Source organism: Pollicipes pollicipes, unplaced genomic scaffold (genome assembly GCF_011947565.3).
Source record: "Pollicipes pollicipes isolate AB1234 unplaced genomic scaffold, Ppol_2.1 Scaffold_6138;HRSCAF=7277_pilon_pilon_pilon, whole genome shotgun sequence".
Lineage (NCBI taxonomy): Eukaryota > Metazoa > Arthropoda > Thecostraca > Pollicipedomorpha > Pollicipedidae > Pollicipes > Pollicipes pollicipes.
Window position 1 is genome coordinate 14942976 of NW_023596818.1, and position 21779 is coordinate 14964754.

General features: G+C 52.7%; 2 protein-coding genes across 4 annotated transcripts; both read right to left on the bottom strand.

The window, feature by feature from the left end:
* Positions 1–349: 349 nt before the first annotated feature.
* On the bottom strand, positions 350–8245 carry LOC119106377 (tumor protein p63-regulated gene 1-like protein). Its single transcript, XM_037230010.1, has 7 exons — positions 8147–8245; positions 5549–6491; positions 4832–4952; positions 4377–4553; positions 3631–3786; positions 2387–2532; positions 350–1712 (listed from the first exon to the last, which is right to left on the bottom strand). Exons 2-7 carry the CDS (start codon positions 5814–5816, stop codon positions 1504–1506), a joined length of 1077 nt encoding a protein of 358 aa, XP_037085905.1. The 5' UTR covers positions 5817–6491; positions 8147–8245; the 3' UTR covers positions 350–1503.
* A 1622-nt stretch (positions 8246–9867) lies between these two features.
* On the bottom strand, positions 9868–18300 carry LOC119106341 (BTB/POZ domain-containing protein 2). 3 transcript variants are annotated; one of them, XM_037229960.1, is made up of 7 exons: positions 18250–18300; positions 17767–17910; positions 15719–15852; positions 14043–14247; positions 13083–13169; positions 12141–12275; positions 9868–11303 (listed from the first exon to the last, which is right to left on the bottom strand). In XM_037229960.1, exons 2-7 carry the CDS (start codon positions 17878–17880, stop codon positions 10563–10565), a joined length of 1416 nt encoding a protein of 471 aa, XP_037085855.1. In that variant the 5' UTR covers positions 17881–17910; positions 18250–18300; the 3' UTR covers positions 9868–10562. The 3 variants fall into 3 exon arrangements, with proteins under 3 accessions (XP_037085855.1, XP_037085856.1, XP_037085857.1); XM_037229961.1 differs by having other exon boundaries at positions 18217–18271; XM_037229962.1 differs by lacking the exon at positions 18250–18300 and adding an exon at positions 18144–18194.
* Between the last annotated feature and the right edge of the window lie 3479 nt (positions 18301–21779).

The following is a 21779-nucleotide window of genomic DNA, read 5'->3' on the forward strand; positions in this document are numbered from 1 at the left end:
GGAAAAGTACACAGTCAAGCATTGGCGCCTTACAGCTTCGAGCCGTGGTATCTAGATCAGAGTTCCACGGTGGGTCGATGTACCGTTTCCGCGATCTGGGCGTGGCAACTGGTGTAGCTATCGGTACATTGACCAAACCATTTCATGTGGGGCGACATTAAGCCCCTCGCACCGACTCCTGAGGGAGAATGAGATAGCTGTGTAACCAGTGAGACGATCGTCCCAGCGGTCCTGGCTCTTGGCATCGACCCAGACCGGTTAGTCAGTTACTCTGCATCCATACTCTGTAAACAGGCCTCTGGCCCGCGTGATAGTGTGCACCACCAAAAGGGCAAAGTTCCACGCACCATACATCTTACCCTGTTTATTTGGTTGTTAGACCCATTTCGCATCTAGAAGGCAGAAAGAAGCGACGACCGCTGCTACGGCGGAGAGGCATTTGGCCTACAATCTCCAAACAGCAACGACGCCCCAAACATGTCATAAATGCGGATGTCACAAGTATAAACATTGCAAAACAACACGCCTGTAGAGAGAATGACTAGTGAATGAATAGAACGGGTCAAAGCGCCGCACCGGGAGCGATTTAGGAACAGTTCACATCACAACATCACTGGAATGTATGGAAATGCCTCGAACCACAGCCACACTCTTGACATTGCTCAGCACACCAACTCTGCTGAAACGCATGCTCAGGAAGGTAAGTCAGCCACGTGCCGCCGCTGGCACGCGCGTGACATGCCCAGATCGTCGCCGAAATTTTCGGTTCCGTTGCTAAGATCTCGGTGCAAGACGCATATTTCGTTCCCGTGATCGGCCATGTACCAATTAATTAATTGGACCTTTAAACTCAAAGCGATTATCGTGCGTCCAAGCCTTGAGGACACGCAACTAAATCAGCAGTCATTGTCTTTTAATATTTGGTACAGTTGATACAATATACGCCACTCTAGCCCTAGATAAGTATATGTCGGCAGTCTTTATCGTTCGAGAGAAAGTTTCGTCCCGGTCACTGCAATGCTGCGCTTCAGCTATGTAATAGAACAAGCAGAGCGGCGTTGTCTACTCGGCACTGCTACTCCATCAAGAAAGATTTTATATCTGAACATGGAGGCACATAAGAAAAAAGATAAAACAAGAAAAAACACGTCAAATAAATCACCGGTCTGTCTTAGCGCATAATATTCGCACACCATGTCATGAATACATGCACGGCAAAACAATATCACTTGGTTCTTAACCGGGAAACGCTTAACGTTGGTAACTGGTGGGACCACTCAAAAACTCGCGTCATCCCACCAATACATTCAGCGTTATCAGAAGACTACATGCTCCCCCACACAGCTGCCGCATGACGTGCCCCGGAACCGGGAGCGAACATCGCGACCGTCAGTCCAACTCACCGCCGTGTCTCCTTCGTCCGACTGGAGCGTACCTGATCAAACCCGCCCAAACCGGACACAACCGGATCAGATCAGAAAACGGCGGGCCAGCCGAGCTGGCCTAAAAGCTGACACGCCCGCGGTTCTTGAAGAAGCCCAGGTCAGTGGCGTTGTGCAGGAGGCTGAAGACGCCGACGTAGTTGCTGATGACGATGGGTGCGCGCTCGACGACGCAGTGGGAGGGTGTGTCGGGGCGCTCCTGTTCCCTGCCCACCAGCTCCAGTAGCGGACGACTGAACGCCTGCACGCTGTACCGCTCCCACTGGTGACCTGCCCGGCAGAGCAAGCCCTGGAGTTGCGACGGCGGAGCAGTGACCACATGGTGACGGGCGGGTGACGGTGAGCTTACTGCAGTGACCACACGGTGACAGGTGGAGTGAACTCACTGCAGTGATCTTACGGTGACAGGCGGGTGACGGTGAACTCACTGCGGTGGTCACACGGTGACAGTGAACTCACTGCAGAGACCACACGGTGACAGGCGGGTAAACTCCCTTCGCAAGGGCCCAAGTCAGCATAAATAGACACGAAACCCCATGCACACCGAATCACAATTTAACCCCCAGCAAGAAACGATTAACAAAGGGATGGCGAATGCAAGTGAGAGATGCTGTTTAAAGCTTGCAAAACGTCCAGTCGAGGCTAAAAAATGTTTTCATTAATTGACCGCCGATTCCACGTGTCAATCCCACCATACGGCAACTGAGAATAAGACATTGCACTAGCTTCTTGCCCCATAAGCAGCCGTAACGAAGTTTACGTATCGCTCGGTTGGCGCGAACGCCACCACACATCAGCATGCTAGTCTCCTGCGGCGTGCGTTCACAAAACATTGACAAACAAACAAACACTGATTGCCCAGCGCTCACCCGCGCCGCCTGCGCCGCCAGTGGCGGCCGGGGCGGGACGGGGCGGCGACAGCAGCGGCGGCGCGCACCACCTACCGGGCTCCTCGCTCCTGTCCCAGAAGAGCGAGTGCGATGTGAGCGTGATGAAGGGGATGTCGCGGGCCAGCGGGTTCCAGTTCTGAGCCAGGGAGAGCGGCCGGCCACAGTCCCAGCTGATGCGCACGCCCACTGCGCGCCGGTACCTGCCCGGCGGGAGGGGTCAGCGGGGGCCGCGGCGCGCCGGCCGAGGCGACGCACGACCGTCACAGGCCGGGCGGGCGGACAGCCGCGCCCCGATACAGACGTCTGACGAGCTGGTACAGACTGGCCGGCGGCCATTTACCGTTCGCGAGTGACTGATGTCGATTACCAGCGTCTTCTTGCGCGCAATGTCTAATGTACATGTCGGATTGTTTACCGATGACGACATGGCCGCGAGCTTACACCATCCTCTTTGTAACGACTGACGGAGGCGACAAAAAAATCCGGCCAAACAGTCAACCTATCAGTCGCAACAGTCTGAACGTCACATGTGGCTACGTTGACTACACAACGAAGGCGCCAGAAACGAGCAGCCCGAAACAAAACACGGCGAAATACAGACTGGCCAAGCACCACCGAACAGACACGGAGACCACTGATCAAAGTGAGGCCACAAACCCCCCGTCTGACTCGCTGGGGAGCTGTGAGCCACGTCAGCCGCGAGAGGCCACTAGACACACGGCATAGCGACACCGACATATGCGACGATTTAAGATAGATGAGGAGAAAACTGACACAGAGGGATGGGAGAGGCGACACCGGCCGGCAACACGATCAGACGAGATAACGTACAACAGCTGAGGAGACAGACGATACCGACGGGCATCGACCGTCGACACCACCGAGACGGACACTAGCACCGACAGAGGACAGCGGCAGACGACACCACCGAGGCGGACACTGGCACCGACAGAGGACAGCGGCAGACACCCCACCGAGGCGGACACTGACACCGACAGAGGACAGCGGCAGACACCCCACCGAGACGCACACCAACGCCGACAGAGGACAGCGGCAGGCGACACCACCGAGATGCACACCAACACCGACAGAGGACAGCGGCAGACACCACCGAGACGAATACTGACACCAACAGTAGACAGCGGCAAACGACACCACCGAGACGGACACTGACACCGACAGAGGACAGCGGCAGACGACAACGGACAACACCAAAAGGCACCCCTGACAGGCGACACCACCAGACAACGACACCGGGGGCCGATCTGACCTGGGCTGGAAGCTCTGGAAGATCTGACCTGGGCTGGAAGCTGATGCCGTCGGCAGTCGAGACGGTGCCCGAGTCGCGCTGGCCAGGCGCGCACTGGCGCAGCTGGCTGAGCGTCTGGCCGACGCGGCCGAACAGGCAGCCTTTCACCACAGACACCAGGCCGCCGGCGATGCCAGATATCCGGCTGCCGATGGGGGCGAGCGTCACGTGCGGACCGGCGCCCGGGTCAGCAAGGCGATGACGTCATCGCGCGCGAACCGGAAATGGCACCGGCGAGTGGATGGTCAGGCAATACTTCTGGGGCAACAGCAGAACAACGCTGACGGCTGCCAGCAGGCGTCGAACGGTTTGGACACGGACGGGCTGACGTGATGTTCCAGCTACCACGAGGATTCGCGCCGCGTAAGAGGAGCCGGGACGTACACACCTATTAGCCGAGAGGTCCATGCACTTCCCTCCCCCTTCTCCCATACCAAATTTAGTGCATGCTGTGACATGTGCGTGAAAAACGTGAATGCTTAAAAATTGCAAATAAGCGCGTAAAAATACATAAATCGAGAAAGCCGCATCTTCCCCGAGAGTATGTACGCACGCACCCACCCACACCCACACCCACACCCACACCACACACAGCGGTATCTTGCTTAGGCCCCTGAGAAGCGTGTATTTCCCCTCGCTCATTGCCATCTGGAGAGCATGCTGACATCACAGCGCAGTGGGTGGCGGGCCACGCTTAGCGGCCGCGGCGCCGGCGCGCGCGCGCCAGCCACTCACGGCGTGATGGAGGCGTGCGGGTAGGTGAGCTCGCCGATGGTGACGCGGTCGGGCGTGTTGAGGCGCACACGCGTCACCTCCACTGCCTGCAGCGAGATGAAGTCATACTTGATGACCAGCAGCGCGCGCTCCGTCAGCAGCACCAGCCGCTCCTTCTCTACGTCCCAGTGGTCGATCCTGCGGCGGAAGATGGGAGTGGAGATGAGGACGAGGACCGAGCAAATCATAACCGATTTCTTCGGAGTAAACAAAACTCATCGGGTTGCAATGCAGGCATATGTTTAAGATATGCAAATTTTGACCTCATTTTGAGTGACCGCGCAGAAGCGACGCACAACGTTGCTGAAAACCCCGTCAGCAGCTGGCCAACCACAGCATAGGCCACCACAGAACGCTGGCATAGCAGGCACGCCAATGAAACACGTCCATCTAATACAGTGGGAGGCACCACGTACAGTGTCAGTAGCCAGGCGCTGTGGAACTTGCCATCCGACGGCAGCAGCACCAGTTTGCATTTGCTGACCGCCGACTCAAACGCGCCAGAACGCGTGGAAAAGAATGTTTTCGAGTTGGCATCTGGAGTGAACCCAAGGAAAGGCGTATGTAAGCATAAACACACGTACTAATGATAATGAGCGCATATTTCAAAACAAACGAACGTGTAAATTAGGCATATGTAGACGACATAAGGAACTGTCAACTGTTACTCACAAACTCGCAGCAGTGAGGGCACACGCCTACCCACACACCATCATTCACGGCATACAGCACGGCACCAGGGCAATGCAGATATGTCTGTTCATCATTTCTAGATTTCGGAAACGTCATTGTATGATTGTACAAGTTCATTTTCCATTACTTTGCGTGTGGCGTCCGGATGAATATATGGCCGCAGTCGGTTCAATCCATAGCGTGGCTACAGCCCGAGCCCAGGTGCGTGGTGGACACTAGCAGCATCTGGCATCGCTGCTCGTCATGGTGTTGAAACGCAGACCGCGTTGCGTTCTCCGCCGGGAACCGCAATGTAGATAGAACAACGCTCAACGGAAATTCTAACGAGTCTTTTGACACACACATGGCAATTTCCCCGGTCCGACTATACCCATCCCAGGTGACGCCCCTCCCCCGCCCCTTCCCCAAAGCGCAGTCTGAGACCGCAGAGCACGACCCACCACTGCCGGCCGGCGAGTCGCCGCCAGTGGGCGGCGTGGCCGTTGGCGAGACAGCGCCGTCCGGGGCGTAGATGGTGCCGGCCGGCGGCGGCACGCGCGCCACCGGCACCGCCTCCTCCGACACGGCCCGGTCGGCCTCGGGCGCCGGCGACGGGCTGGCCGCCAGCTGCAGCGTCGACGCCGTGAAGTCGTCGATCGGAACGTCGTCCAGCACCTCCTCGTCGGAGGAGGCGGCAGCGTCGCGCTTGGGCGGCGCTAGCCGGCTCATGCTAGGGCGGGGCTGGGATGGTGGCGGGGAGGCCTGGTGATGCTGCTGGGATGTTGTGGAGGGGCTGGAAGGCTGTTATAGGAGAGGCTGGTGTGGAAGGAACTGGTGGGATGGTGAGAGATGGAGTTGCTGGGATGGTGTGGAGGAGATTGGCACGGTGCAGCAGGACTAGTGGGCTTGTAGGCTGGTGCGGAGAGCTGGTGGGACGGTGTGGGCTGGAAGGATCGTGTGTGAGGTGGGATAGTGTTGGACTGGTGGAATGGTGAGTGAGGGCCTGGTGATATGGTGTGTGTGGGACTCAGGATGGTGTGTGCAGGACTGGTGGGATGGTGTGTGAGTGACTGGTGGGATGGTGTGTGCAGGACTTGTGGGATGGTGAGTGAGGGCCTGGTGATATGGTGTGTGTGGGACTCAGGATGGTGTGTGCAGGACTGGTGGGATGGTGTGTGAGGGACTGGTGGGATGGTGTGTGAGGGAACTGGTGGGATGATGTGTGAGGGGACTGGTGGGATGGTGTAGGAATGGTGGGATGGTCTCTGAGGGACTGGTCAAGTTGGGCAAGGCTGGTGGGCTGGTGGGATGATGTGGCAAGGGCTAGCAAGCAACGTGGCTGCTGGCCTGCAATGCAAAGTGGAACAAAACTAAGTGGGATTTATTGGGTGGTGATGGAGCCACCTGAAACAAGATACATTTGCTGAACTTGCATGGCTTATATACCAAAATAAAAAACAAGGATGTTCTATTAGTTGTGACATCATGCCAGAATGCATTTTTCTGCCTGGGTTTAAAATGGTTGATGTCACTGGGGGGGGGGGGGGGGGGGGGGGCACAATTCAGTGGCTGCTTAAAAGCACACAATAACCAGCAGCAAGGCTGACATACAAGCACCACATTGAAGGCATGATATAAGCAGCTTTCCACACTGGTCCTTTGAAACATTTTCTCTGCATGAATGTAAATGATAACTGTTTTTTTCAACAATCATTTACAGAACTAGGGCTAGTAAATTTCATCACAAACATTCAGGATATAGGGTGATCTCTTGATCCTATAACAATGCAATCTTGCAAAATGATGCTTGGAGTAAACTACATAGTGAGCAGGGCCAAGCATGGAAGACAGGCTGCTGACCATTTACCTACAAACTGGTTGAAAACATTGATTTCAATCCAGTTTTTGGACAATCATTTTTGCAAATCATGAATCTGTAAGTTTTAATTTAAGTCAGCATTAATGATGGACATGGAAGTGTCCACAGGGTTGGCATTATAACCAGCTGAAACTGGTTCTTCAGACTAACCTAGAAGAAACCCTAGAACTCATGGCATTTATCTCCTCTTGTGTATCACCCACATTAAACTTAGGCCAACATTTCCTGTTCAGTCACCCAAGCAGCATCAGTGCACTAGGACAGAATAAAAGGATCAAAACATTTTGTGCAATGGCTACCATAAGTCCATACATTTGTGCCTGGATCTGTGCAGTATGACCATTGGCCCAGTTTTGTGTGCTGCATGACTGCTTCCTCAACAGCCAGCTGCAATGGGCCTCTACTCTGAAGTATGGATTTGATGCATAGTCCAATCCTATCTTCTGCCAGTCAGTCAAGGTGTGCAGTACCATGCAAATAAAACTTGAAGACAAACTGTGCACTCAGGCCTGTCTTCAGGCCTCATTCACTCAAGGCAAAGCTAATACAAAGTGTAGAATTTGATGCAATAAGCTAATACTAAATTTGTGCTGCATTGCAGACATGATACTTTACATTTGTGTAGTCTGTTACCAGAGTGCTATCTGATTGATGCTGTAAAATTTAAGTACAGGTTGTGTTTAAAGATGGTAAGCATGCCTTTGGTTGCTTACATTTAGCATTGTAGATGCTGGCATACTACAGTAAGGCTCTGGTATTAAGCATTTGAAACTAGTGAGCATTTTGTTTTACTGGACATTCTTTTCTTTCTCAGCAGGATGCTCAACACAACATGATCATCCAATACTAACCTGTCATTTTAAACAATATACACAGCTACTTTGCTGCGCCAAAAAATAAATACACTGGCTTTCTCAGACTAGATTCACCAAGATAAATTCAACACAATGCTGCACACAGTGTTGCAACACATGACCATCTGTCAACCAGGGATGCCAGGAACCAGAAGGCAGGTAGGCTGAGCAAAAAAAAAACTGAAAATTCAACACGGTCATATGAGCATTGGTTGGAACCAGGTAACCAAAAAAGCCAATGCCTGACTACCGATGAACCTTGACGCGGTGATTTGTGTTCTTAAAAAAGTGAAGCATGTCTGAATACCACTTCATAAAAAGCTCACCTTAAACAACACAATTTAGTACCGGCCTGGGCGAATCACAACGACTGACTGCCCCGCCTCCAAAAACCAGGCCCGAGCTCCTTAATTCATTGAGTTTGATCTGCCCATAAAAGTGCGCTTATAAAGAGGACGGCAAACACAACGCAGCAGAAGTTGGACTGTTATCTGGTAGCACTTTATTTGGGAGCCATTTACAAAAAAAAAAATACCCTTCGTTCAATCGCACGGCAGTGACCAATAGCACCGACATGAAAAATGTGCTTTCAAAACTGGAGGTTGAGGCGTGACTTACGTTCGAGGCGAGCCATACGAAACAAAATGGGAGGGCTGGGGATTCATAAGGCATTTCGATGTATGGACATGTTCGTTTCAATTTAAGTTTCAAACTGGGGATATTTTTAGTTCGGACTTAAGGTCGAACCAACTAAGGACCAACTTAAGGTCGGAGTTGACGTTATAAGGATAATGATAGGTCAACGGCCGCTGTGGGTGCGCCATGTCCAAATACGACGGAGTCACTGGCCCGGGGGCGGATCCAGAAAGGGGGTTATGGGTCTATTCACCCCCCCCCCCCTTGGCCCGTGCATCAGGTTTTGCGACGCTGGAGGGACACCAAAATGTCATAGTGAAGGGGCACAAAAACCCACATCTTGGAAAACCATCAACTTTATTTTCCTAGAGCCAACAAACTTCAGGGGCACCGTAAGGGGCACCACAGCATTCGATTTCGAGGCACATCAAACTCCAGGGGTGCCATACACCGCAATGTCCATGCCTTGCCTTCGACCGAACCCTTGGTCACCCCATGCAAAAGAAGGAAACCACTTCGGGGTGCCCTGATTGCCTTTACCTTCGAGGGAACCAAATCCGAGGGCCCTTGAAGACCCCCAATACCTGAATTGTTGTGGGCACCCCATTCCAGGGACGCCAAAATCTTCGCACTCCCCATTCGGACCTTCTGTGATCCGGTTGCAGCTGAATCCCTGCACCATATTTTATAGTTGTAGTGTTTTCCTTAACCATATTCTTATCATTGCCCTCACGCGACAGACTGAACGGGTTGGCTACGGACTCTGGAGCTGTCGACGTTAACATAACCCCGAAAAAAAGGTTGACTAAATCAGGTCAAGACCTGTTACCACCGACAGGCATTCGCTCTTGTTCATGGTCATGGTGCAGCTCTGTGCGACAGGATACTGGATGCTTTTGAATTCGAAGAGCACGCCAGATGGGATGGATGGAGATCTTGGAATGAACACCTCTCCCTTGGCTTTACCTATCATATCTCCATTACAGAGCATGGGATCCGCATTTCGAATAAGCATCATGGGCACGCTATGCTTTAAAACATGCGCGATGGCCTCCTGATGACCCTAGGTAACTGAGAAGCTCCCATGGGTAGTTCTGGTTTCGGGGCAGTATTTGCCCACCTCCAAGACCTCGCGCCTCCATGCTGGCTCTTCATTGCTCACGATTAAGAAGCATAAAGGCTAGGTTTATGCGTATGTGTACACGTGCGGGGGCACCGCACTGGGTCCCGGTAATGTGCTGGCGTCCCGTCGCCGGGGCTTCGGTCACTGGGGTCGGCGTGCAGGCCGCTGGTCTATATTCCCCACGCCGTAGGAGCACCGCCACTGCCAGCATCTGTGCAGGGTTGCGGCGTCGGTCAGCCGCCCAGGCATCACAAAGACCGTAGGCGCCCGCACATAGAACAGCTGGACTCCGTAGCTTTCCTTGTATATTTTGGTGACATTCTCTACGAGATGCACTCGGTTTTACCAGTGCTCTCGATTTGTGGATGGCTACTTGGACACGCTTGAAACATCTCGGCGCGCGGTTCGGCAGGCTCACATGCACAGCCCACACGATCCCCGCCATTACCTCAAGCAAGGAGAGCACTTCTGTGAAGATTTAACATTGCACGTTACATTCCCCTGTTTCCTGTCAAACGCTTATATCGCACAAAAACCAGTCGCCTTCCAGCAGGTCGCGATTTCGAGGCCAGCGACACCACCGGATCGGGACCGTCAGCGACAGCCTCCAGCTCAAGTGTCTTAGTCATGTTACGAAATGGGACCTCATATACTAGTTATTGTTGCTCGCCTAACCACCGGACAGCCGAGCCACCTCCCAGCAGCACACCCCGTTCCACCATATGCAAAGCTGCCCATGATATGAAGAGAGCCGACAGATAACGAACACTGAATACGGGAGACACAGCAAACACAGATGAGCACATTCGCGGGTTTTCGCGCACGCCGGGCGCCGCCGTAAAACGCAGCTGACCAGCCTCCAGTTTGTCTCCTAGCACTTCACCCACCATAAGCTCGGTCCTTACACCACAGGCCTCACAACCATCCCACACAATGGCACAAAAACGATCGGTACCGCGCCGCGTCGCGTCGCGGCGGCCGGCTCACGGCGGCGGCAAGCAGTCGGTGGTGAACACGATCTTGCGGATGAGGCCGTTCTTGACGTTGTCGCCCGGCTTGCCGATGCCGAAGCTGAAGGTGACGCCGTCCGCCTGCACCTGCGTCGTGCTGACGCCCATGGGGTACCAGCCGAGCTTGTTGAGCACGAGTCCGATCCTGTACACGCGGTTGGCGTGCATCAGCACCGGCCGATTGAAGAGGATCTCCACGACGTCGTTGTAGTTGACGCGCGACGTGAAGTGCGTGTATGTGAGCCGCGAGCCGTCGGCGTCCGCCACGTAGGCGTACAGCAGCTCCGTGTAGCCGTTCTGGCCGTAGTTGAGGTTGGCGCCGGGCGTGTTGCGCCGCGACTGAGACGGAAGCCAGTCGGTGGGGATGTCCGTCACCTGCGAGGGCACCATGATGCCCAGCGTGCGCACGGTGCGGTCGACGGACACGGTGAGCAGCGCCTCCTCCTGGCAGCGGATCAGCTGGTGCGGCTCCACCAGGATGGGGCGCGCGCACACCTGTGCCCCACTCGCCTCGGCGCTGTCGGCCGCCGCGCCGGCCGGCGCCGCCTGGTACGAGTTGCGCGGCGTGCAGGAGCTGTCCAGGTAGTCGGGCAGCGGCCACTTGCCCGGCGTGAGGATGTTCATGACGATGGCGAGGCTCTCCTCCTGGGTGAGCAGGCCCGACACGGCCGGCCCGTTGGCGAACGTCTGGCCGTTCATGGTGAGGTAGCGCACCTGGCGACGCCGGTGGGCGACAGTCAGCGCCGCAGCCCCAGCACTGGTGCCGCGCACGCCACGGCACTCAGCAAACAAGATACTTCACAAGCGCCCAAACATTGTGATATGCAGTTGGGCTCTGTTTAAAACATTGAGTATCGAAATTTCATAAGCTGGTCATCACGGGTTGGTCAATTGGCTACTTTTGTCGGTTTAATTCACGAATGGGTTTACATGGTATGCTGGTCAAATGGTTTTTAGTTCCAAATGACAGCTACCCGGTCCTCAATCAAGTACTTCCGGTTAAACACGACGCAACTATGCATTATCCTGTTTGAGCCGTCATTAACTATTTTGATTATCCAAGCATTATTTCGTGTGGATAGCAAGAAAAAGTAACTGACACATCTGAAAAACGATAATCCCGCGCGTTTCGGCCGGTTTTGCGGCTACCGATAATCGCATGTTGCAACAAACACCTAATAAGCGTGCTCTCTGCTACCGAGATCTTGGAAAACTTGCTTTCATTCTGTAACCGCAGCACAGTAGCACATTCACACATTCATGCCACCAACCGGTAGGCCCGAGTCCGTGACATTTCCGCCACAATACCCGTGCCAGAGTTGAACAGAGCACCTGCGTCGTTATCAGCGACGTGGCCTGATCTCCTCGTCCCTCATGCTCCACAGTGGTATGCCCCCGCACCGCGTCCGGCAGATGCGTCAATCCAGTCTGGTTTCGTCGCCTTCACTATGACTCCCCCCCCCCCCCAAAAAAGGGACAACGCATCCGATCACGGGCGCCGTCATCGTCTCGCCCCGGCTCCTCTGCAAGAGGGCGCCGCCGGCACCGTACCCGGTAGAGGGCGTCGCCGAGCACCATGCGCTGGTTGTCGGGGTTGATATCGAGCGGCCGGCGCTGGCACTCCTTCCGCGACCAGCGCACCAGCATGTTGAAGATGTCCAGCTCGGAGCCGACGTTCAGGTAGTTCTGCCGACGTCGCGCGGGTCACGGGTCAGCAGGGTTAGGTTGGGCAGGGTCATCGCGGCGACAGTGGCGCGCCAGGGCCCCCGCGGGGGCAGTGGGCGTGCCAGGTCTCAGCGGGGGCAGTGGGCGCGCCAGGCCCCAGCGGGGGCGGTGGGCGCGCCAGGCCTCAGCGGGGGCAGTGGGCGCGCCAGGCCCCAGCGGGGGCAGTGGGCGCGCCAGGCCCCAGCGGGGGCAGTGGGCGCGCCTGCCCCAGCGGGGGCAGTGGGCGCGCCAGGCCTCTGCCGGGGCAGTGGGCGCGCCAGGACCCAGCGGGGGCAGTGGGTGCGCCAGGCCTCTGCGGGGCAACGGACAAGCCGGGCGTCTCAATCGCAAACGTGAGTCGTTCCAAGGACTGTGAGGCGCGAGCTCACGGCGCATTAGGCTCTAGGACGTGCTATAGATTATCTGTCTGTCATAATGCAGTGTCGGTGAGATTACCGATAACCGGTCGTTATATGGCTCGGCGAACTCGCGAGGCACATCCTTTCACGCATGTCGCCACCACCACGTCAAAACAGGAGCACTGGCAGCCCCGGTAATTGTCCACGCGTCTCTTGCTCGTCGGTCACTCCCGCTTGAGCACTCTCGGCGGCAGATCCTCGATAATGGACGTCCCGCGTCCGCCAGCTATTCACGGAGCTGACTCCAGTTTAATTTTTTTGTGCACTCTGAAGCGAGTGCACGAGACAGATACTCCGCGTGTGCGCCTGACAGCTGTCGTGCCGCGAACTTCGCAGCTCGCAGATGCGCGCGGCTCGCGGCGGGCCTCACCTGCTCCAGGATGGCGATCAGCGACGCGTGCTCCACGTCCTCGATGGCCGATGTGCCGATCACTTTCGCCGTCTGCTGCGTAATGATCTGCGACAGGCGGGCGTCTGTGACCTGGCTGCAGCCGATCGCCGACAGATCGAGTCTGCCGATACTGTCAGAGAGCCGCGATAACCGGCAAATGGCGCAGGCGATGTCTAACTAGATAGAATCCTGGATCCGGATCGCCAGTGCAGCGCTCAGTGGACGTTATACGACTACATCTAAAACGGCCGCCGTCTACCCGGGTATGCGCTTGCACATAACAACTTCTTCGATGCTACTATCTATATAAATCACATATATGTATATAGCTATATATATGTATAGATATATACACACACACACACACACACACACGCACGCACGCACGCACGCACGCACGCACGCACGCACGCACGCACGCACGCACGCACGCACGCACGCACGCACGCACGCACGCACGCACACACACACACACACACACACACACACACACACACACACACACACACACACACAGATATATATATATATATATATATATATATATATATATATATATATATATACATGTGGCGCTCAGTTCCTCCGGCTTGTCACACACGTCATATATACTTGGTTTCACCTGTGCTTTGTGGCAAACAGCCTGCATAACACACAGTCATGGGTCAGATCGAAAACAAATACAAAACACGCTGGAAATGACACGTAAGTTGTCGGGCGGCTCACGATAACCACTGAAAATGATTCCTGATATAAAGCTTTGGATCCCACTGCATGAGAACAAACGGTTACCAACCACTCTTTAGGTCGTCCTTTCCTAGGCGCGACGTTCCATATGCCTATGAAATCTCCACACTGTTCCGAAAGGCGCCACAAGGCCACAGAAACCCCCGACCAAACACAACTCCTGCGGGGCTAACACCTTTGATGTTCACTCACTTTCAAACATTTCTCCATGAGCACCGGCTCCTCGAACAGCTTGGCGAACTCGTACGCGCGACACACGTTGTGGGGTGCGAGGTCCTTCCACAGGAACTTGGTGCAGTGTTCCACCAGGTGTGGCAGCATGTACTTCTTGGCGGCATAGCAGATCTCGCAGGCCTGGTCAAACGACTGGAGGTTGATCTGGTCCGAGTAGATATATCTGCAGGCCGCAACGGGCAGTTTCAGGTGGCCAGGCAAGCCATGTGCATTGTGCTCCATGGCTGTTGGTTGTTGAAGAGGTTCTGAAAGCTTGCGCAGAGGCCTATCTCTGCTTACGAAATACATGGCAGATGACAGCACACAATCATGCATATGTTAAAGCATATCCGACACCCATTTCCAGCGCTGCTGGAACTAGTCCGCTGCGTCATTTGAGATCGCACGCTGCAAGAAGTGAGGCGCGTCAACGAAACAATGTCGAGCCAACTAGTCCCTCGATCTGTATAATAAAAACACACAAGACATGAGGAATGTGGCGTTGCATGGGGACGGTGGTGGCTGAGAAGAGCGGGCAGTCGACCCGACCAGACGCGACAGCCGATCAGCTGAAAGCTTTTTTCGATGGGCAACTAAAACATAGCTATCACTTTCGACACTCGTCCAAATCTACGCAGCTTGCCGGACGTCAACGCAACACTGTGTGACGCTGCATCGCGGCCATGTGCGGAGGTAGGAACCTGGGAGCCGTCTTTGACAGCGCCCTGGGATTCCCACGTGTCTGAGCTCAGCCGCCGGTGCGTGGGCGTGCTGATAGGCCTGTCCCATGCGCGGCACTGCCTTCCAGATGGCGTTATACAAACTCTACTGACAGCGATGGTGCCCACGCAGGTCGGACGCTGTCTCAAGGTTTAAGGCAACGGCACACCGAAAATTTTTGATACAATCCAAAAGATTCTAAATTTCGTTGCCACAGTATTTTCTGGCCGACGTAAATTTTACCTGTGTCTGCCCTCCATGTGTCGGTTCGACGAATGTCGCCTCTACATACGGCAGCACTTCAGTAAGTCACCCTGGCTTGTAAGGTGCTGCTACACAGCAAGCCCGATATGCTGAGAAACTTGCTCACGTTAAGCCGTGACGCACGTGCGCGACCCACTCGGCAGGATAGGCTCCTACAACGCCCTGGGCCAAAAACCGAGGTCGGTAGGAGACGTTTTGGGTACCACGCCCCAGCACTGTACAATGGACTGCGATGTCACACAACCAGCACAGCAGCGTTCTGTACGCGCGGCGAAATGCACATGTTGAGCCCTCATGCTATGGTAGCCGGCACCTGGGTGTTCGTGTGCTATCTGGTTTCTTCCTGCATATTTCTATACCCTATACTTTAAATACTTGGCTGTGATAGTCACGCCTCATTGCCCATGTGATCAGTCTACCTCAACCCTTCCAGAACTCCCCCACAAGTACTGTGCGCCTCCACAGCCCTGTGGAAGTAATACATACATATACATCTCAAATACTCCAACTAGATCCATCCTGTTTTCCTGTGTGATGGTGCAAATGCATCAGCTGATTTCAAGGCAATACTGGGAAATGCAGACTGACCCATCTAATAACAAACTTCCTTTACTAGGGGTGAGAGCCAGCCAGCAGGTGTCACCATCACTGGCCAGCGACCAGCCACTCACAGCATCAGACTGCGGAAGGCATCTGGGCTGACGTCCAGCACCTTGATGGGCGCCTTCTCAGCCATGCCGCCAAACAGCATTGCCTCGAACACAGGACTGGCCATCGTCAGCACCAGGCGGTGTGCCTGAAACACCTGGTTAAGCAGGGCCATCAACTGACAGCAATGTGGGTCATTTGTGGCATGAACACACACGCACGCACACACGCACACACACACGCACGCACGCATGCACATGCAGATTTGGATATCTAACATGACGAAAGTCTGGCACTGTACTTGTATCCAAACACGCCATTCTGAAGCTGTTAGTTCCTTCTTCCTGCCTGCAGGAGTACAGGTAAGAGAATGGGGAGGCAAATGGTTGGGATTGGACATACATGTGGAGTGGGGCTAAGGGTAGGGGTAGAAGTAGAAGTCGAAGTAGAAGTAGAAGTAGAAGTAGAAGTAGAGGTAGAAGTAAAGTACAAGTAAAGTTCAAGTAGGGGTGGGTTAGGTGAGGTGAGGTGAGGTGAGGTGAGGTGAGGTGAGGTGAGGTAAGGTGAGGCAAGGCGAGATGAGAGGTGTAGGTATACATTGCTACCTAATGTTAGACAAAAAATCATTGTACACCATTCGTCGTGTTTAAGGCGGAACATATCGTGAATAATCTTAAAACAGGTAGATTCATGCTCCTAACTTCAAATTTACGATAGCGAGCTCCCGTGCGCCGCAAGCACCCCACCGCCTCGACTCCCCAGCGCTGTTTCTGCGTTGCCGTTGCGTAATTACAATATTTCTGCTCATCAAGAACCATAACAAATGTATGGGACCAAGGTAACAATAATAATGCAATAAAAACATTTCTTATCGCATCTAAGTGTGTTTATGAAACAGACAGGCCGGAATAGTCCAGAACATAGCCTACACTAACCTAGCCTGACCTGACCTGACCTGACCTGACCTGACCTGACCTAACCTAACCTAACCTAACCTAACCTAACCTAACCTAACCTAACCTAACCTAACCTAACCTAACCTAACCTAACCTAACCTAACCTAACCTAACCTAACCTAACCTAACCTAACCTAACCTAACCTAACCTAACCTAACCTAACCCCCACCCTATCCCCTTCAACCCAGTGTCCCATTGGCATCCATGTTCCATGCCATATATATGTACCATATTAAGAAGTTTTGTTTAGCCACCCCCATCCCATTTTGCTTTTCATTCCCACGCCAAAATGTCATATTTCCCCACCATGTTGACCAAGCTACAAACAATATGAAAGACTCCTTGGATATGCAAGGAACAAATTTTATTGAATTACTGCTGCCATTGGCCTCATACATTTCTATGGTTCTTGATGGGCAGTAATGTTGTGATCACGCAGGAATGAATGTTGCGATCATGCGTAGAAATGGTGCCGGGGTCGTGGTCGATGCGTGTTTATGCTCAGATGTTCACTATCGTAGTTAGTTCAGTTCCAACGTAAGAGCTTAGATGACCTGTCTTATAATTAATTATGATATGTTCTGCCTTAAAAATGATGATTGATGTACAATGCTCTTTCTTAACATGAGGTAGCAATGCATACCCTGACCAGATGAGGTTAGGTGAGGTTAGGTAAAGTTAGGTCAGGTTAATTTAGATTAAATCTCAGGAAACTGCTGCCCTTGTCAGGACAGTGATACCATTTGTTATTATGGTGTTCAACAAAAAATCCTGCCCTGTCAGTGCACATCCTGCAACATGAGGTAGCAACAAGGTGTGACTGTGGCATCACCTTATTTCTGAATGTGTGGTGTTGCTATTTTTTCTTCCCATTACTATTATTATGCAGTAGTTTGAGAAACCGAGACATGGTATGCTGACACATGAGTGTACATATTGTAAGCAACATTGCAGTAATTATCCTCACCAATTCTGCCCATAAGCTCTTGCTTCAATCATGACGGTATCAACAAGTTCCAAAACAGTGTGATTCCTAAGGTATGCTCATCCCTATCCTAAATCACATGTGCATATTGGTGCTGCATGCAGTGAAATTCACATGAGAAAAACTCACCTGCTGATTTGATTCCATCCCAACAATAAATTCACAGTCATGCCATTGCCCGGATTCAAACAGGAACAGGCACCGCTCATTTAAGGTCTTCTTGGTAATTTGCCAGTCTGTCATTATGTTAAGGTAGTACGTGCCAGGTAATTTCTGAAAGACAGCAGTACACTGAAAGTATAGCAGTGACAGAAAGGTTTTTAGTGACACCAGCACAAAGCATGGTGCCAAGAAAAGTGCACCAACCATCCCTGGGAATCATGGGTTGCAACCAAATATTCAATATGAACAGAGTGCAGTCACTTTGATGTTATTTCATCCTACATGGACAAAGCACAAGACCCAAGAAATCCAAGTTTCCAACCGAGTCCCAGACCCCGACCCACCAGCACAGGTCACATCCACGGGCATTCGTGCGCTCCCAAAGGTCACTAGCCACGTATTCACTCCCTCAATTACCTCGGCACCAGCTGCGCACCGCAGAACACTTACCAAAGCTTTGAACAATCAAGCACCACACAAATTTCGATAACCACCGAGAACTGTAAACAAGGAAATAGTGGCGCATCATAGCGCCAGAATAACTGATATGAATGATGCTACCAATTGGCTCCATATGAAGGAGTTATGTTATTCAACCGTCAGAAGAAGTTATATCTGCGATCAGACGGCTCAGATGGCCAACCTTAGTTTGGTCAGGGCCGTGGGCAAATATGCATTTCCGTTCACAGTTTTTCGACCAATCACTCATCTGTCCGAATCTATCCGTGTAAGGTAGGCAAATAAAGTTAGATCCAGCCCAGCAGACTCATTTTGCTAGGTCCACCCAGCCCTCGTAGGGGCTCAAGCCGACCATGGAGGACGGCGTTTTGTAGAGAAAGGTTCACTCTCCCACTTAGCATTTCATCGCGGACCCGGCCGGGCCTGAGACGGGCAGGTTGAGTTGACAGTGACAGGGTGCCCAGCACTACTCCAGATGGCCCTTTCCGAATTTTTATGGTGGACCGCGGCCGAGCCACAGCCGGGCTGATTGCACAGGGCCTGGCCGGGCAACAGCCGGCCACATGCCGGACCATTGTCCGGGTATCGGTGTATCGGAGCCCAGCGCCTGGGCAGGCGCTGGGCTCCAGGTGAGGCCCTGCCTGTCCCCAAACTGGTGGAAACGGTGTATATCTGCTGGGTGCAAGTCCGTGTCAGGCATGGGCTCAACAAAAAACCTGCGCAGCAGAGCCGTGAATATTATGGACTGAACAAGGACGCCAGCAGGGTTCTGAAAGGGCGCCAGCTGGGCTCTGGCTACGCAAAGCCAGGCTTCCCAGGTGGGGATTAGCGTGTTTTTGTCCATATCACTCAGAGGCAATATGGCCCATGCAGTGCACTGCCCATACCATGCCAACATTTTTGGTAACGGGTAAGGCCAAACTTGCGGTTCAGGTTTTGAGCCCTAAGCTCATATCAGTTTCACCTGATATGCCAAAGTGTAGGCTGTTTAAAGGGAAAAGTCACGAGTTTAAGCCTCTAGCAATGTGCTGCTTAAGTTTGGACGTCTGTGTCAGTTTGGACTCCTGCCCTACAGGCTTAGAAATGGTCCACACCCTAATACTCCACGTCTTTTTTTGTTGCTGCTTTTATGAATGGGTCACAGAATACTTGAAAAGATGCCCAGTGTTTTGTTAATTTTGGAAAGCACGGCGGCGCTTGAACAGTGCTAAATTGCATTGCATGAACTCAGCCATTTCAACCGCTTCGTGTTAAAACAACCTCTGTAAAACAGATGTAGTTTTGATACGAAACGATAGATATAGATAGGTATTGAGGATTCAGTGAACGTAGATTGTAGATTGGAACGGGATCAAAGTGGTATATTGACATTGCCAAGCCACATTCGTCGGGAATGTTCAACTGCCATTTGGAATTGAAGGAGTGGGGGGGAGCCCACGAACCTTGTCCATCCTATTTCCGGGGCGCATTTCTTCATGAATTTTGTTCACGTTACTCTGCGGCCATAATTTGGACTTGATATGGGGAAGAAGGGCTGGCGCCTCCGTTTGTGCGCGCGCGTATATATATATATATATATATATATATATATATATATATATATATGCTTGTGTGTGTGTGTGTGTGTGTGTGTGTGTGTGTGTGTGTGTGTGTGTGTGTGTGTGTGTGTGTGTGTGTGTGTGTGTGTTATGAGCTTAAAGTCATTATTTTGAGTGAATGAACTTAAGTAAAAACGTAATATTGATTAAATGGAGTTATGGTGCTACAAAACAATTGTATTGACGTTATTCTATATTACCAGCTGCGCTGATCCCGAAGAGCCCATCTCTCCAGGATGAGCATGGGACAGCAGATGGGTGTTTGTATTTGAGTAATGTTTCGTTACAGATGTCTCATAGTTTCTAAATATTTTGGGATACTGACTTTACATCCTGTTCTGGGCTAAGGACGAAACATTTTTGAAGAAGAATCTGCCACTATTTGGCCACAGCACCTATCTTGTTGGTATAGTTCCGATTGCCCCCCCCCCCCCCTCTCCGCTCTCCTCTTTGCAATTCTTTCCCACTTACATGGCAGCCAGGCTGCGATATGTAAGACAGAAAAGCCAGTGACGGCTCAGCCGGCCAGACAAGGCGTCTGAGCGCACAGGCCGTGCCGGGAGGATGGCATCGAGCCTGGACGAAAACAAACATTATTAAGGCGAGACGTCCTGCCCAAAACGCAGGATGTGGCCCGGGATAGCTGCTCACCACGCCCCAAGTGTTAAAAGCATGTCCGGAGCGGGAGGCCGCCGGGGAGCGGAGCATCCGGCGGAGTGGCGTCCCTCGCCGCTCGCGTGGCCGCCGCGCCGAGTTCGACGAACGCCAGCGGATGACCAACAAAGACCCGCGCAGAGCCGAGCGGCAGACCAGAGCCGAACCAGCTGATACCACCACCCGCCGCCGGCAAGTTCGGAGTCAGAGTCCGAGCCTGAGTCGAGATCGAGCCCCGGTCAGTCGGAAAAAGCCCATGCGAGACGGCAAGCGAGGAATGAACTTGGACAAATGAACCGTAATCAAGTTATGTATTCAGACTGTGATGAGCAGTGTCTGTTAAATTTGCAACGTCCACGAGTCTTTACGTAACATTAGGGTCGAATGACAGAAATTGCTACTTGGAAACGTAGCACTTAATTGCAGCACGTAAATTGTTTATGTAAATACGGCTTGAATCGTATATGTCGAGCTGAGGCAATTGCATAAACAGCCCAACTATTTACGGAAAATTGCGCCTGGAATGACGAACTCATTTTATGCGGAACCCAGCTGTTTCCTCGCGATGCGTACATCACTCGAAGTAAAGTTGGTGAAAGAAATAATGCACATTGCACATTATTCTTACAGCATTGGTGAGTAATTTCAACAAGAGGGCAGATCTGCTGCACCCCACATCTGCCAAGGGCAAATGGCAAGCATCTGAGGTGACTTGAGCCCACGCCGCCCCGGGCGGGTGGATCGGCAGGCAGGCGCTCCAACGAACTTGGAATCCCTCTAAACTGCGCATGCGCTGACGTTGCCACTTTTTGTTTAAATCACCCCTTCACAGCTCACAACTAACGGCGGCCTGCCTGCAAATAGCGTGGTGTTAACAGCACCGTGACCCGGGAGAAATACTTTAATCAAGCCTGATGATTCGCCCTATGGACATTCGATAGATCTGGTGTAGGGCTACCAGCTGTCATTACGAAAGAGTCATTTAATTTTCAGTTCGATTTTATTCGAGCGACCCCCGAAAGCGTATCAATCGGTGTTTGAGGGCCTGCCGAAGAAGCGATTTGCGCAGATATGGAGCACGATTTGAACTGTTTTGATGTGTACGTATAAATTGCAGTCTTGTGATAGCAATGTTATTGCTGGTGCTCTATCACCTGGCACCGTAAACACTGCATTGTTAGACATAAGCTATTTTGTTTAAGTAGCCCCTCTACAGCGTTTACCTAACGGAGACCGACCAGCACATGAAGCGACAGCCACAGTACGACC

Coding starts and splice junctions, on each gene's coding strand:
- LOC119106377 (XM_037230010.1), bottom strand. CDS start 5,816: ATGAGCCGGCTAGCGCCGCCCAAGCGCGACGCTGCCGCCTCCTCCGAC. Junction 4,953..5,548: donor CGACTCGCCGGCCGGCAGTG/GTGGGTCGTGCT, acceptor GGTTCACTCCAG/ATGCCAACTCGAAAACATTC. Junction 4,554..4,831: donor AGCGCCTGGCTACTGACACT/GTACGTGGTGCC, acceptor CTTCCGCCGCAG/GATCGACCACTGGGACGTAG.
- LOC119106341 (XM_037229960.1), bottom strand. CDS start 17,880: ATGACAGACTGGCAAATTACCAAGAAGACCTTAAATGAGCGGTGCCTG. Junction 13,170..14,042: donor TCATGGAGAAATGTTTGAAA/GTGAGTGAACAT, acceptor CGCCTGTCGCAG/ATCATTACGCAGCAGACGGC. Junction 11,304..12,140: donor TCGGCGACGCCCTCTACCGG/GTACGGTGCCGG, acceptor CGGCGTCGCCAG/GTGCGCTACCTCACCATGAA.